The 12,326-nt window shown below is 40.3% G+C and overlaps 1 protein-coding gene across 1 annotated transcript in view; it reads left to right on the plus strand.

The window, feature by feature from the left end:
- The window catches only part of LOC114663801 (nitric oxide synthase, endothelial-like), a 60,726-nt gene that overhangs the window by 12,096 nt on the left and 36,304 nt on the right, over positions 1–12,326 (plus strand). The window contains exons 7-10 of the mRNA XM_028817723.2: positions 1,054–1,193; positions 4,063–4,237; positions 5,841–5,942; positions 6,288–6,482. Of these exons, the coding sequence (XP_028673556.2) occupies positions 1,054–1,193; positions 4,063–4,237; positions 5,841–5,942; positions 6,288–6,482 (612 nt within the window). The remainder of the gene's footprint in view (positions 1–1,053; positions 1,194–4,062; positions 4,238–5,840; positions 5,943–6,287; positions 6,483–12,326) is intronic.

Below are 12,326 nucleotides of genomic sequence, written 5' to 3' on the forward strand. Positions count from 1 at the left end.
TGAAAAAACGAGCTTGAGGTCAAAACTGTGAAGACTATTATTCAGGCAAACAAAACCAGAACATTAAGGAAATATGAGATTAATTGAGACACAAAATATAAAGAAGCATGAAAACAATTAGAGAAACAAACCACAAAAGTTTTTTTGAAGAATTCAACAATGTAGGATGTCCCCAGTAATTATATGGTGACTTTTATATTATCTCACTAGTGACGTGACAGCCAAGCCATGCCCGTAGCAACCTATCATGACAACGATATCAAAGTGCCATGGCACGTGTGCCAAGAAAAATAGTGTTGTAAAAAAATGTAAAGAATATTTAAATATTTTTTTTCAGGGAGAGTTTTAAACAGCAGTTATGAATTTCTCATCGTTAAAACCCCGATAACCATCTATGAAAGTCTGTAGACTTAATTTACTTTCTAAAAACATGAAATTTTTAAAGTGAGTGAATCATAACAGTTGGTTTCTTGGCACTGAGGTCTTCATTATAGTGACTGATGGCAGAGCCGGCCCTAGACAATTTTGGGCCCGAAGCAAACTGATACCGAGGGCCCCGTCCCTGCAGCTAGGGGGTCCGGGGCAGAGCACCGGCCACCAAGCGATTTCCTGCATTCTGAGCTGCAGAAATGCGTTTTCCTGGCATCTACAACCATAATTTTTTGACGATTTCTGTTTGACACTGACAACCGTAACCGTACAGAGCCGGCCCTAGACAATTTCGGGCCCGAAGCAAACTGATACCGAGGACGCAGTGGGCCCCCTACAGCTGTGGGCCCGTAGCGGTCGCTTCATTCGCTTCGCCCTAAGGCCGGCTCTGCTGATGGTAATTCTGCCTTGAGACACACTACTGCCTTTTTTACTTTGTTCCTCTGATTGTCATACAACTGTCTTAGTTTTGTGAGTTAGTAGAAGTACCAAGTGACTACCTGAGTTAACTGCAGTGTTAGTAGGCACTGCCATTGAGCTCCCCGGAATGTGTCCGCCAAAAGGATGTCAGAGATCTTCAGTTTGCAACCTCGGCAATCCAGCTGCCATGTCTTCTTCACACAGATATGCATTCAGATGGGATGGGAGCCCCGCTATGGAAGATTTGATGTTCTTCCTCTGATCCTCCAGGCAGCTGGAGAAGAACCTTGCTTATTTGAGATTCCTCCAGATCTCATCCTGGAAGTGCCCATTAGCCATCCCAAGTGAGTAGTTTCCTTCAGTTGCAATGCCATTTCATTTTCCACTTTCCTACTACTGCCCCCTCTTATATTCTTTCTTTCTTTCTTTCTTTCTTTCTTTCTTTCTTTCTTTCTTTCTTTCTTTCTTTCTTTCTTTCTTTCTTTCTTTCTTTCTTTCTTTCTTTCTTTCTTTCTTTCTTTCTTTCTTTCTTTCTTTCTTTCTTTCTTTCTTTCACCCACCTTTTATGACTTAGTCATTATCTTCCCTACCCCCTACTTTTCATCTACACAGCACCATATAGACTGTCTCTTTAATATTCATGCCTCTTCCAACATTTCCTATGACTACTTTATTACTTCTTCAACTATATTATAACGTCTACCATATCTACATTGTTTCCTTTCATATTTCATATGCCTATTCTTCATTGTGCCTTTCAAGCCTGCATGATTCTGATTTCTTTGTCCCTCTCTCCTACCTCTGCTATGTCCTTGGTTCATAGCTCAGATGTTGCATTTATTCATTTTTCCACCTTTTCCACCTCTACACTTAACTAGTTCTACTCATTTCCTCTCTACTCCAATATCCCCTTGTCTCATTATTCAATCTGGCTTTTATTATGGGACAAATGTTCTATTTCATTTTAGTTTGCTTTCTTCCCGAGAGGACAATTGGAAGCAAGAATTAGGCTGCAAATTAAACTGAATCCTTTTCTCTTTTATATATAATTTTGTATTAACAAGGACATTACATTTACTTTGTTAATGAGCAGTGTTACAATTCTTCATTCTAGTATACTGTGATTTGAAAAAGTATTCAGCTTCCAAACCTTTTTTACATAAACAATTATCACAACCTGGGATTTATGATCAGTTTGATTGGGGATTTGTATTTGTAAATCAGGCACACTTGTTCATAGGGATGCCCAAAAAAGTAAGAACATTATAAACCCTTAAAATTAAGTTCCAAAAGTTGAAATGTCAATAATTTATAAGTATTCATCCACATCATTCTGTATTTGGTTGAATCACCTCTCTCAGCTATTACAGCAAGTGATCTTTTTAGATACGTTTATGTTAATTTTGCACCCTATGATGGAGCAGGACTTGTACAATCCTCCTTGCAAAGTTGCTCAAGCTGTGCCAAGTGACTTGGACATCTGGGTTAAGGTCAGGACTCTGACTGGGCCACTTAAGGCCCTCGATTTTCCTCATTTATGTCACTCCATTGTTGCCCTAGCAGTGTGCTTTGGGTCATTATCCTGTTCAAAGACAAACACCCTCCCATGTTTAAACTTTCCAGCCAAGGGAAGCAGGATTTTCTTCAGGAGGTGTCGGTAATGGATATGCAGCATTCATCTTGCTATCATTGCTGTCCAGATTGCCAGTCCCTGCTTCTGAAGCACAACATCAAAATGTGATGTTGCCAACACTTACATTTCACAGTGGGAATGGGGCCATCTGTCTGAGGTCCAGTGTTACATTTACACCCCACGTACTGCTTAGTGTTGAAACCAAAAAGTTCCATGTTAGTCTTACTAGACCATAAGGCTTTCTGACACGTCTTTGCAGTAACTTCCAGGGGATACTTTGCAAATTCTTTATGGAAAAGGACAATTTTTTTCAGTCAGCACTTATTTCCTGCCATTTTTCCATAAAGGCCATTTTTGTGCAATGCCTTGGAGGTTTTTGAATCATGAACAACCTCTCTTCACTTCTGCAACTCAATCAGTGACAGTTGGCATCACAGTGGCCTCTCTGACAAGTGCTATCCATGTTCAGTGCTATCCATGTTGAGTTTGCCGGGTACCCTTCCCCACATCTGTGCTTCTCTATAAATAGCAGTGTAAGCCCATTCTGTAAAAAGCACGGGGTCCTAGAAACTATTGAAATCATCAGAAATGATGTCAGGTAATTGAAAGGAACTACTCTGGGCATCTCTCTCCTAGGAGGTTTTGTTTTGCCGACGTGCTTGCATTACTTGTGCATTAGCAACTAAGCGACTATCTGTCTTTGGAGGTTTCGTTTTGCCAACATGCTTGCCTCGCTTGTGTATTAGCAGCGGGAGGAACAGTACAAGACATCGACTGCACAACGATAAAGTCAGACGACGAACCTCACTTAATTTTGCCGAACTGTGACGCAACCTTCGTTTTGTCACAACCCCTGAAATGCCATCTCACACCCCAGATTGGGAATTCCTGCGTTAAAGACTAAACTTTGTTAGCTCTTTTGTGCATGAAAACATGAGATTAGAAGATTTTCTTAGCCATCACTACAAACCACATAGGATGAGTAATATTTATTCCTTTATGTGCTCCTTCCTTTACATGTTGCAAGTTTTGAATCTGAATACTTTTTCAATGCACTGCGTAACACAATATTACAGTGACGTCTTTACCATATTTTCTATTAAAAAGATGCAGTATTCTTTCTTTCTTTCTTTCTTTCTTTCTTTCTTTCTTTCTTTCTTTCTTTCTTTCTTTCTTTCTTTCTTTCTTTCTTTCTTCTGTCAGATAACCTCATTTTCATTTCTAACACAAATTCTTAATTCAATTCCCATGTTTGGTTTCTTCTTTCATTTTCCATCACTGAATGAATCCTTTGTCCTCTGTTTTTCTTGTTACTCCCACATTATTTCTTTTTCCTGATTTTTTTTTTTTTGTATCGTCTTTATTTTTACCCTTTAAATGTTTTTCTAGATCATATAAAGGTCTCAGTGGGCTCTTCATTTTATGGCCTTATAACTTTTTGCTTCCTTATTTCATTGAGCTGACCTTCATATGTGTCACCCTTTTATCCTTCCTTCTCTGGTGTGCTGCTCTTCAGCACCTCTGCTATTTTTTTCTTCTGTGTTTCATTAAGCAGATGCCTTTCTTTCCAATATTTGTAGATATGCATGGTTTGCTGACCTGGGACTCAAGTGGAATGCTCTTCCTGCTGTAGCGTCTCTGCTGCTGGAAATTGGTGGTCTGGAGTTTACTGCGTCCCCCTTTAATGGGTGGTATCTGAGCTCAGAGATTGGCTCGAGGAACCTCTGTGATGCCAATCGCTACAACATTCTTGGGGTATGAAATTTCTTTCTGATTAAATTCTGTGTAATCTTCATTTACTGCTCACGGGCCTCTCTTTGGTGTCCATGAAGGACACCATAGTGCAGTCCTTCAGGCAATGAGATTGTATTAACCTGCACTGGCCTGTGTCAAACAGGTATAAATTACATAAATGCAATAAATGTTTAGTAATACTATTTAGACTAGTACAATATTTTTAGGATAACCAAAACAGTAATTTGTGTACTCTCTACCATATAAATGTACAGTATAGTTAGGTGGCACCATAATGTGGTGGTTAAAATCTTACTGGTCAGGTAGAATTTGAATCCAGGCTCAATTACTGTGTATGGATTGTAGAAGTGGTCTCCGTGTCTGAGTGGGTTATTTTGTGGATAGCAGTTTTCCTACCACTAGTGATGAGTGAAACAGGTGAGACTGGATGATTTGGCATGTGGATTATGCAACACAAGTAACATGAATTTTTTTTCATGGACTTTTTGATATTATTTGCTGTTGCCAGTATTGGTCATCATAGGCCGCTGTTATATCAGAAAATCTAATCTCCATTCGGCATGGAAACATGACATTATACATTTTTCTTCAGCCATCACAACAAACAACATAGATTAAGTAAAAAATATAATTTTTGGGTGGAGTATTCCTGGAAGAGATGTGAAACAGAAAAATGCGAGATTGAAAAATCAAAGAAGCCAAAAAATTGGGCGAAAATTGAGGTCAGATGAATAAAGCGAAAGTCAGGAGCCAAAAAGATCAATTAAAAAAAAGCAAGGAATTCTCAAAGTCAGTTTAGCAAAGGCTAAATAGATAAGACATGGTGAAATGGGAAACCTTTTAAACTTGTAGCTGCAATCACCTGCGGGTTATGACCTTGAGAGATAAGTCCCCTAATGTTGGGAAAATCTACCCAGTCAATGGGAACCAAACTGTGATGCTCCCCAAGAAACACACAAGATAGTCACCAGAACAGAATAAAATCCAAAAAATATAACAACGTCAAGACACAGTTTTAGAGCTCCTACTGAGTCACCTGTGGTCTGCCTAGGCCGAATATTCACTTCATGAAATGAAAACACTAGTCAGGAGTGAGCAGAGATGTGACTTTTGTCAGTTGTAAAGAACATGAAGCTGAAATATGAAGAAGTGCTCACAAGAAATGAGAATGAGATATGATTTAAGATTAATTAGAGGTAGTAGAAAGGACTGCCAGTGTTGCTTCAATAGATCAGTTCCTTCATTTCTTACACTACACATGTCGAAGTATCTGTGGTAGTAGGGAGAGTTGCCTCCTGGGACAGCAACTGCATTGCAATTTATTGTATTGGACAGTCATGAGAGTGAGGTGAAACCGGCAGTATTTGAGCTGAAGGGTCAGTCAAATTAGTTGACTAAAAAAGCTTTAAAACTCTTAAGATGTGCATCTGTCTGTGTACTTTAGATGGCACCCAAAGCTGCCTGCATTAAAACTCCAAAACTGAAATCCCACTCCTAATTAGCAATCCAGACATCTTGTAGCCCAGTACTCTTTAAAGTGCACCTTCACCCCTTCCTCTTTCATATCCCAACTCCTGCTCCTTCGGTTTTTCTGTTTTTGCAGGAAGTGGCTAAGCACATGGCACTTGACACCAAGACTAACTTGTCCCTCTGGAAAGATCAGGCCACAGTGGAGGTTAACATTGCTGTCTTGCACAGTTTTCAGGTGAGCCTAAACTTCTGCCATGTGACGATTGATTTTCAAAATTAGATATAAACCTGCTATGGCTATCATTCCTTATGATTGTTTTTGGAAATACAGCACTCTTTTAATAAAACATTTCAATATTTCCAAATATTTATTGGTGTTCCAGTCAGGAAAGAAACCTCAGAATGCAGCTCTCAGAGGGAGAAGTCACCTTTTATTGCTCATAATTTAAATGGTATGAAAAATAGGAAGCAACTGATAAAGTGGTGTCATTCATTGTACAGAATCAGAATGTAGAGTCGATACAATTTTATATTTGTGTTCACTATTACTCCACTGAAGTCTTGATTTTTATCTTGGAAGGTGGCCAAAGTGACCATCATGGACCACCACACTGCCTCTGAATCTTTCATGAAGCACATGCAGAATGAGTTCCGTGAACGTGGGGGGTGTCCTGCAGACTGGGTTTGGATTGTCCCACCTATCTCTGGCAGTGTTACTCCTGTCTTCCACCAGGAAATGCTTAACTACATTATCAGCCCTTTCTTCTGGTATCAGGTATGGATGTCTGCAGGGGTTTCATCCAGTACTAAAGAGATGTGAATGATTTGAAACTACAGGGATTTTCATAGTCCAGTTGGGTTCCTGCCTTTCCTTAGGTTCAAAAATGTCTCTTATTTGTAACCTTTTGCTTTGTTCGCCCATCTGGTATGGTTCAATGTAAATGTGCCAGATAATTCAGTGCTTCAGATATTCACCACTCAAAAATGCTCAAAATCACTGAACTATAGACAAGACGAATATCAGGTACACACTGATAATCTTCATGATGTGACTTTTGACCACATTGCTCATATATATATACTAGGGGGGTTTGCCCCCTGCATGCTTAGTTTGCCAAACCCTGTGCCTGCACTAGGCGCTAGCCTCTTTGCAGTTCTGCAACTTGTGTATGGGAATGTAGATGTACAATTTACTAACTATTTTATATTTGTAAGACCGCTGCTATACAGTGCCTGACCCGACACTGATTCACATGGGAGGCACGGGTAAAATAAAATAAACTATTCACTTTCTTCCCCTGTGGGCACACGTCTTCCCCGTGTCCCACAGGCAATACACATTCCCAAAGCACAGACAGTAAATCACCTCAAGCCAACACACTCTTCTTCTTTTACCACCACTCCTCCCTGGCAACCTCATCCTCTTCCTCCTGATTCTGGCCACTCAGTGGTGGCTGCTGGCTCCCTTTTATTGGGTACCCGGAAGTGCTTCAGGTGCTTGATTGGCGACATCCGGCTGCACTTCCGGGTGTGGTGAAACCAGTGCCCAAAAGGGGCAGCACGCCCTGGCGGCGCCTGAGGAACCCCAAATAGCTGCGCAGAACTCCAATCCCCATGAAGCCCTGGGGGAGTCCGAGGCACCGCTGCAACCCAGGGAGGCTGCCATCTAGCATCCAGGGGGAGATACTGGGCTTCCCACCCTTGCCCCTCTGGCAGATGTGGTGAAGGGGCGTCCTGGCCAGGCATGGACCCCGGCCATCTGTCACACATTACAGCGAGTAATTAACCATATTAAAAAATAGTAAAATGTTATAATTTGAAAGTAAATTATGTTTCATGTTGTGTTAGAGTTATTTCTTGCGAAATATGATTTTGTTCTGTTTGGCTTTGAAATTAACACGCAAAAACTTTTTAAACTTACACTTTTACTGTAAAACTTCAGTAAAATAACTTTTTGAATTAAATTTTGGTCAATATTGCATTGAATTGCGAGTCTGTGTTTGGACTTTCATCGTGACAACGCAACGTATAACTGCCTGTGATTGAATTTTGTTTCTTTCTCTCTATTCAATAAAACGACTTTTTCGAATGTTTTTCTCTGAGATTTGTAAATTGTCTTTACAAAAGCTATTCTAACAGGAAACTGTAAACGTTTTAATACGAATGGCATATCAAGATCTCCTTTGTTGAGTAATGTTATCCTCTAAAGATGTACTATATTACCTTTCTCGGATACATCCTTCTTTCAACAGTAATTCATGCGGAGGAAGACCGGACGGTGTTAACGGTTGTAGATATTCTTCGGTATATTGTAAGTTGTTTTCATCTTCCGCACGATCACCACCAACTGTTTCAACATCGTCTATTGATACAGATTTAACCAATCTGCCGTGTAACTGATCAACATTTTTGGCGTTAATTCATTTGACTTCATCGTTTCTCGGTGCTAGGATTGCCTGTGTACTCATTTTTACTGTTGATAAGCCTTTGTGATGAAATTCTTCAATAAGATTTGGACATAATACGTCTTCTTAATTGGGAACTTAAAGTGAGGAAAATTAGCTGTTAGGTAAGTGAAAGGGTGAGAGAGGCAGCCAATTAGAGATGTGGGATGATTAAGGGGTCAGAAAGGACGAGACCATGATGAACAATTTAGCCAGGATATTGGAGTAAAACCTAATCTTTTTGAAAGCTGCTTATCGATTTTTAATGATCACAAGGTGTGAGGATCTCACCCAAAGGATGGCGTCATATGTACAGCATAGTGTTCCTGTCACTGCACTGGGACATTGGGATCAACACACAGACCACTGGGTAAGCACACCCTGCTACCCTCAAAAACACATCTTCCAATGTGTGTTGTGAGACATGCCCGAACACCACCAGACTGACACCACATCTTTATCCAAAAGCACACGTTTATTTACAGTTCTTTCACAACACAGTCCCGCACAGCACACTGTGCTCCCAGCACTAATCACCTTATACACAGGCCTCTCTTTGAATGTCCGTGGGCAGCCTTTTCTCTCTCCACGGGAGCCTTGTCCTGCTCCCACTCCCGACTCTAGCTCCCTGATTGTAGGGAGGCGGCCCTTTTTATTCTCAGCCGGATGTGCTCCGGGTGCTTGACGATGTTCTTCCGGCAGCACTTCCTGGTGTGGCGGAAGTGCTGCTCTTGCACCTGGAAGCACTTCAGGCGTCCCTGGAAGGCTCTTCTTCCATCTTCCCGGGTGTGGCGGAAGTGAATGCCTCCTGAGCTCTCTGAGGCTCGGGGAGCCCCCTGACAGTGGCCACAGGTCCCAACGGGCTTGAGCCTCCTTGCTCCTCTCCCGTGGTCCTCTCCCGATCCAGGGCGGTTACCCCCTCGTGGCCCTGAGGACGAATACACCACCTCGCAGTCCTTCCAGGCGTCCCGGCTGGGTCTGTCCCCCAGCCGCTTGTGACAGTGTATATAAATATAAACCAGTAGGGGATGTCTCAGGACCCTCAAACCTCAACATAACTAAACAAAGACCAGCCACGAGTTCAAATAATCCTTTATTTGAAATCTGCACCTTCAATAAACAAGTCGCAAATCCTTCCTTTTTTTCTTCCAAACCTTGTCCAGTAAATGTCCTTCACCTGACTCCAATTCCTCAAATCAGACGAGGAAGCCTCTTTCATGCCAGACCCAATAGTACTTGTACAAAACTGTACAAAACTGCACAAAGAAAGCACTTCTGGGTCCAGAGATGCTATGAATTGGAGTTCCGCCCAAAGAAAATGCATTCCTTAGTAAACAACAACACTCTGCTACTATCTAAAAATATTTTATGGAGTGTCTGCCATTCCTCTGTGTTTGTTTCAGAAACAGTTTTGTGCATGTTTATATGTTTGGACCAGTTATGTTATTAAATTATGATGTTATGGTTACTTCATATTATTTTCTCAATTTATTTTTCATCCCACAGAAGGATTAAAGCATCACCTTATAATGAAAGTTTTGCCAATAGACTGCTTTTCAGTTGATTTGTGATGCTTTATTGTAGGCGACTTCAGAGGCAGAGTTAACTAAGTGATACTTCATGCTTGTTTGTAAAACTGTTGCTTAAGAAGTGTTTTGGGAAACACATGTAAAAGTAACTCGTACTTCAAGTATGCACATCAGAAATCGTTAATCTCTAAGATTAATTATTTCCGGAAAATGCACCCCTGGATGCAAATAATTATTTTTCAGTTATCTTAAAATAAATAATCTCAGCATACAAATCCAGACTCAGGATCTGCCATGAAAGTCGACAAGTCAACTGAGGTCCTTTCAGCACGTTTGCTGTTGTCTTCTCCAGGTGTTACTGCAGCCAATGTTTAAACGTCTCAGGGCTGAGCAGACATAATATTGTTTTGCTACAAATCAGTGTTTAACTTGGAGTCCTCCATTCCAGAAAATATCACTGCAAACAAAGCTTTATCAGCATTTCTCTTGGAAGAGCATAAGAAATATTTTGTCACAGTTAGAGCATAATAATGAAAACAAAAAAGGCAAGAATCTATAAAAAAAGGAAAAATAAGTGCAATAACTGAATGAAAAAATATACAGTATATGGTGGATAAAATAATAATATTTTATAAGCAGGTGGCAGTTTATGAGTGCAAAGCTCATTAAATACATAGACTGTAGTGACTCCCTGAATATCATTGATCTTAATGGCTTCCTAATAGGATTTCATTTTGAATAAATCACAGATCAATGAGGCTTATTCAGATTAGATTTGAAAGCCTTTCTCCTATGCATTTAGAGGGCAGTAACAGAAAAAAATATACAGTATATAATTAATCACTGAAAGATGCTGAAATATCCAAAAAGGTTACCAATGGCTCAGCATGTTCAATTAATTGATGAAAATATTAATACATGCCTGCCTAATTTAGAAGTTTTGAACTTTTTCTTGTTGTGTTAACTTTTTTTAAAATGTGATTATTGTGTTATGGAAGGTGGGTTAAGATTCTTCCAAATGTGTAAATAAGAGACCTGCTAGCAGCGTATTGTATGTTATTACAGTAAATTGTTAATTAAGCCATAATTGTAATGAACAATTAGAGGAACCGTGTAGCTCAGGACTGTAATTGGACCTTGAAAAGTCGTTGTACACCAGAACCCTCCATCCATCCATTATCCAACCCGCTATATCCTAACTATAGGGTCACGGGGGTCTGCTGGAGTCAATCCCAGCCAACACAGGGCGCAAGGTGGGAAACAAACCCCGGGCAGGGCGCACAAACACACACCCCCACACACCAAGCACACACTAGGGACAATTTAGAATCGCCAATACACCTAACCTGCATGTCTTTGGACTGTGGGAGGAAACTGGAGTACCCGGAGGAAACCCACGCAGACACGAGGAGAACATGCAAACTCCACGCAGGGAGGACCCGAGAAGCAAACCCGGGTCTCCTAACTGCGAGGCAGCAGCGCTACCACTGCGCCACCATGCTGCCCACACCAGAACCCAAACCCGGAAAATCATAATCAAAGGAAATGTTATGAAAGTCCTAAATGGAGTTTGGATTCTTCAGTCTCTTTCTTACATTAAGGGATGTAGATGCTTGCTGTTTGGGGGCTGCCATGTCATGTTTGATGACGAGGTGACTTCCATGTAGCATGACTTGGTAACAGGCACAGAAGCCCTGAATAACTGTCAGATGCAAAATGGTGGTAACCATCCAAAAACACACTTTCATGAGTTGGGTGGCAACTTTAATTTTTTCTCTCAGTTCTTTGGTCTTTTAATTTTTTTAATATCATTTTTAGGGTTTCAAAGACCAAAGAATCTTTTTTTATTAAAAGATAAAATTTTTTTATCTCAACTATGCCAAAAATCAATCATGTTCTCCCATAGTGTCATAGTGTTTACTTATAGGCGCCACCATTTTTGTTGCCAGTTCCCAGATGAAACGAAAAGGGATGTGTCAGCAACATGACTGTAAAAAGATCAGAGTGTTCATTCCCCTATTGTCTGAAATTTCAGATTCTTCTAAAAATACTTTAGTGATCATTTTTATTAGTTTATTCTGGTTATGAATTTTTCTGTTCCTTCAGTTTCAACCTTATATTGATTTCGACACTTCTTACAATTCTTTTTTCATTAAAAACTGCTTCGACCCACACAAAAGCACAAAAAAATGTTGTCGCCAGAGTAACACAGTAATATAGAAATACACAAAAAGAAACAAATCAAAAATCCCCCCAAAAAATGAAGCAAATGGGTTCAGGGATGTCAAAATTGCATGTTCACAACAATAAAATCAAATATAATGTTACCTCAAACACAGCCATTAAATGATTAGCATTGTGCTAAGATGGAAAAATAGCACCAAATAAAACGAAAGGATCAGGAGAAAGAATGTAGCCAAGGGCAAGCAAAGGTTCAGGAGTCCAAAATTTCGAGCACCAAAACTGTAAGACGTGAAGCAAAAATCAAAGTTAAAAGGGAGATCAAAAATTCATTACTGTACTAGAAACAAAGTTCGAATTTTGAGTTACAAGAAATAAGTGTGATATCCGCAGTCTTGGACAGAGATGTGGCCTAATGGGCTACATTTTATTCCACTGCCTCAGTGACAACACAGGCTGCACACA

Source organism: Erpetoichthys calabaricus, chromosome 13 (assembly GCF_900747795.2).
Source record: "Erpetoichthys calabaricus chromosome 13, fErpCal1.3, whole genome shotgun sequence".
Lineage (NCBI taxonomy): Eukaryota > Metazoa > Chordata > Cladistia > Polypteriformes > Polypteridae > Erpetoichthys > Erpetoichthys calabaricus.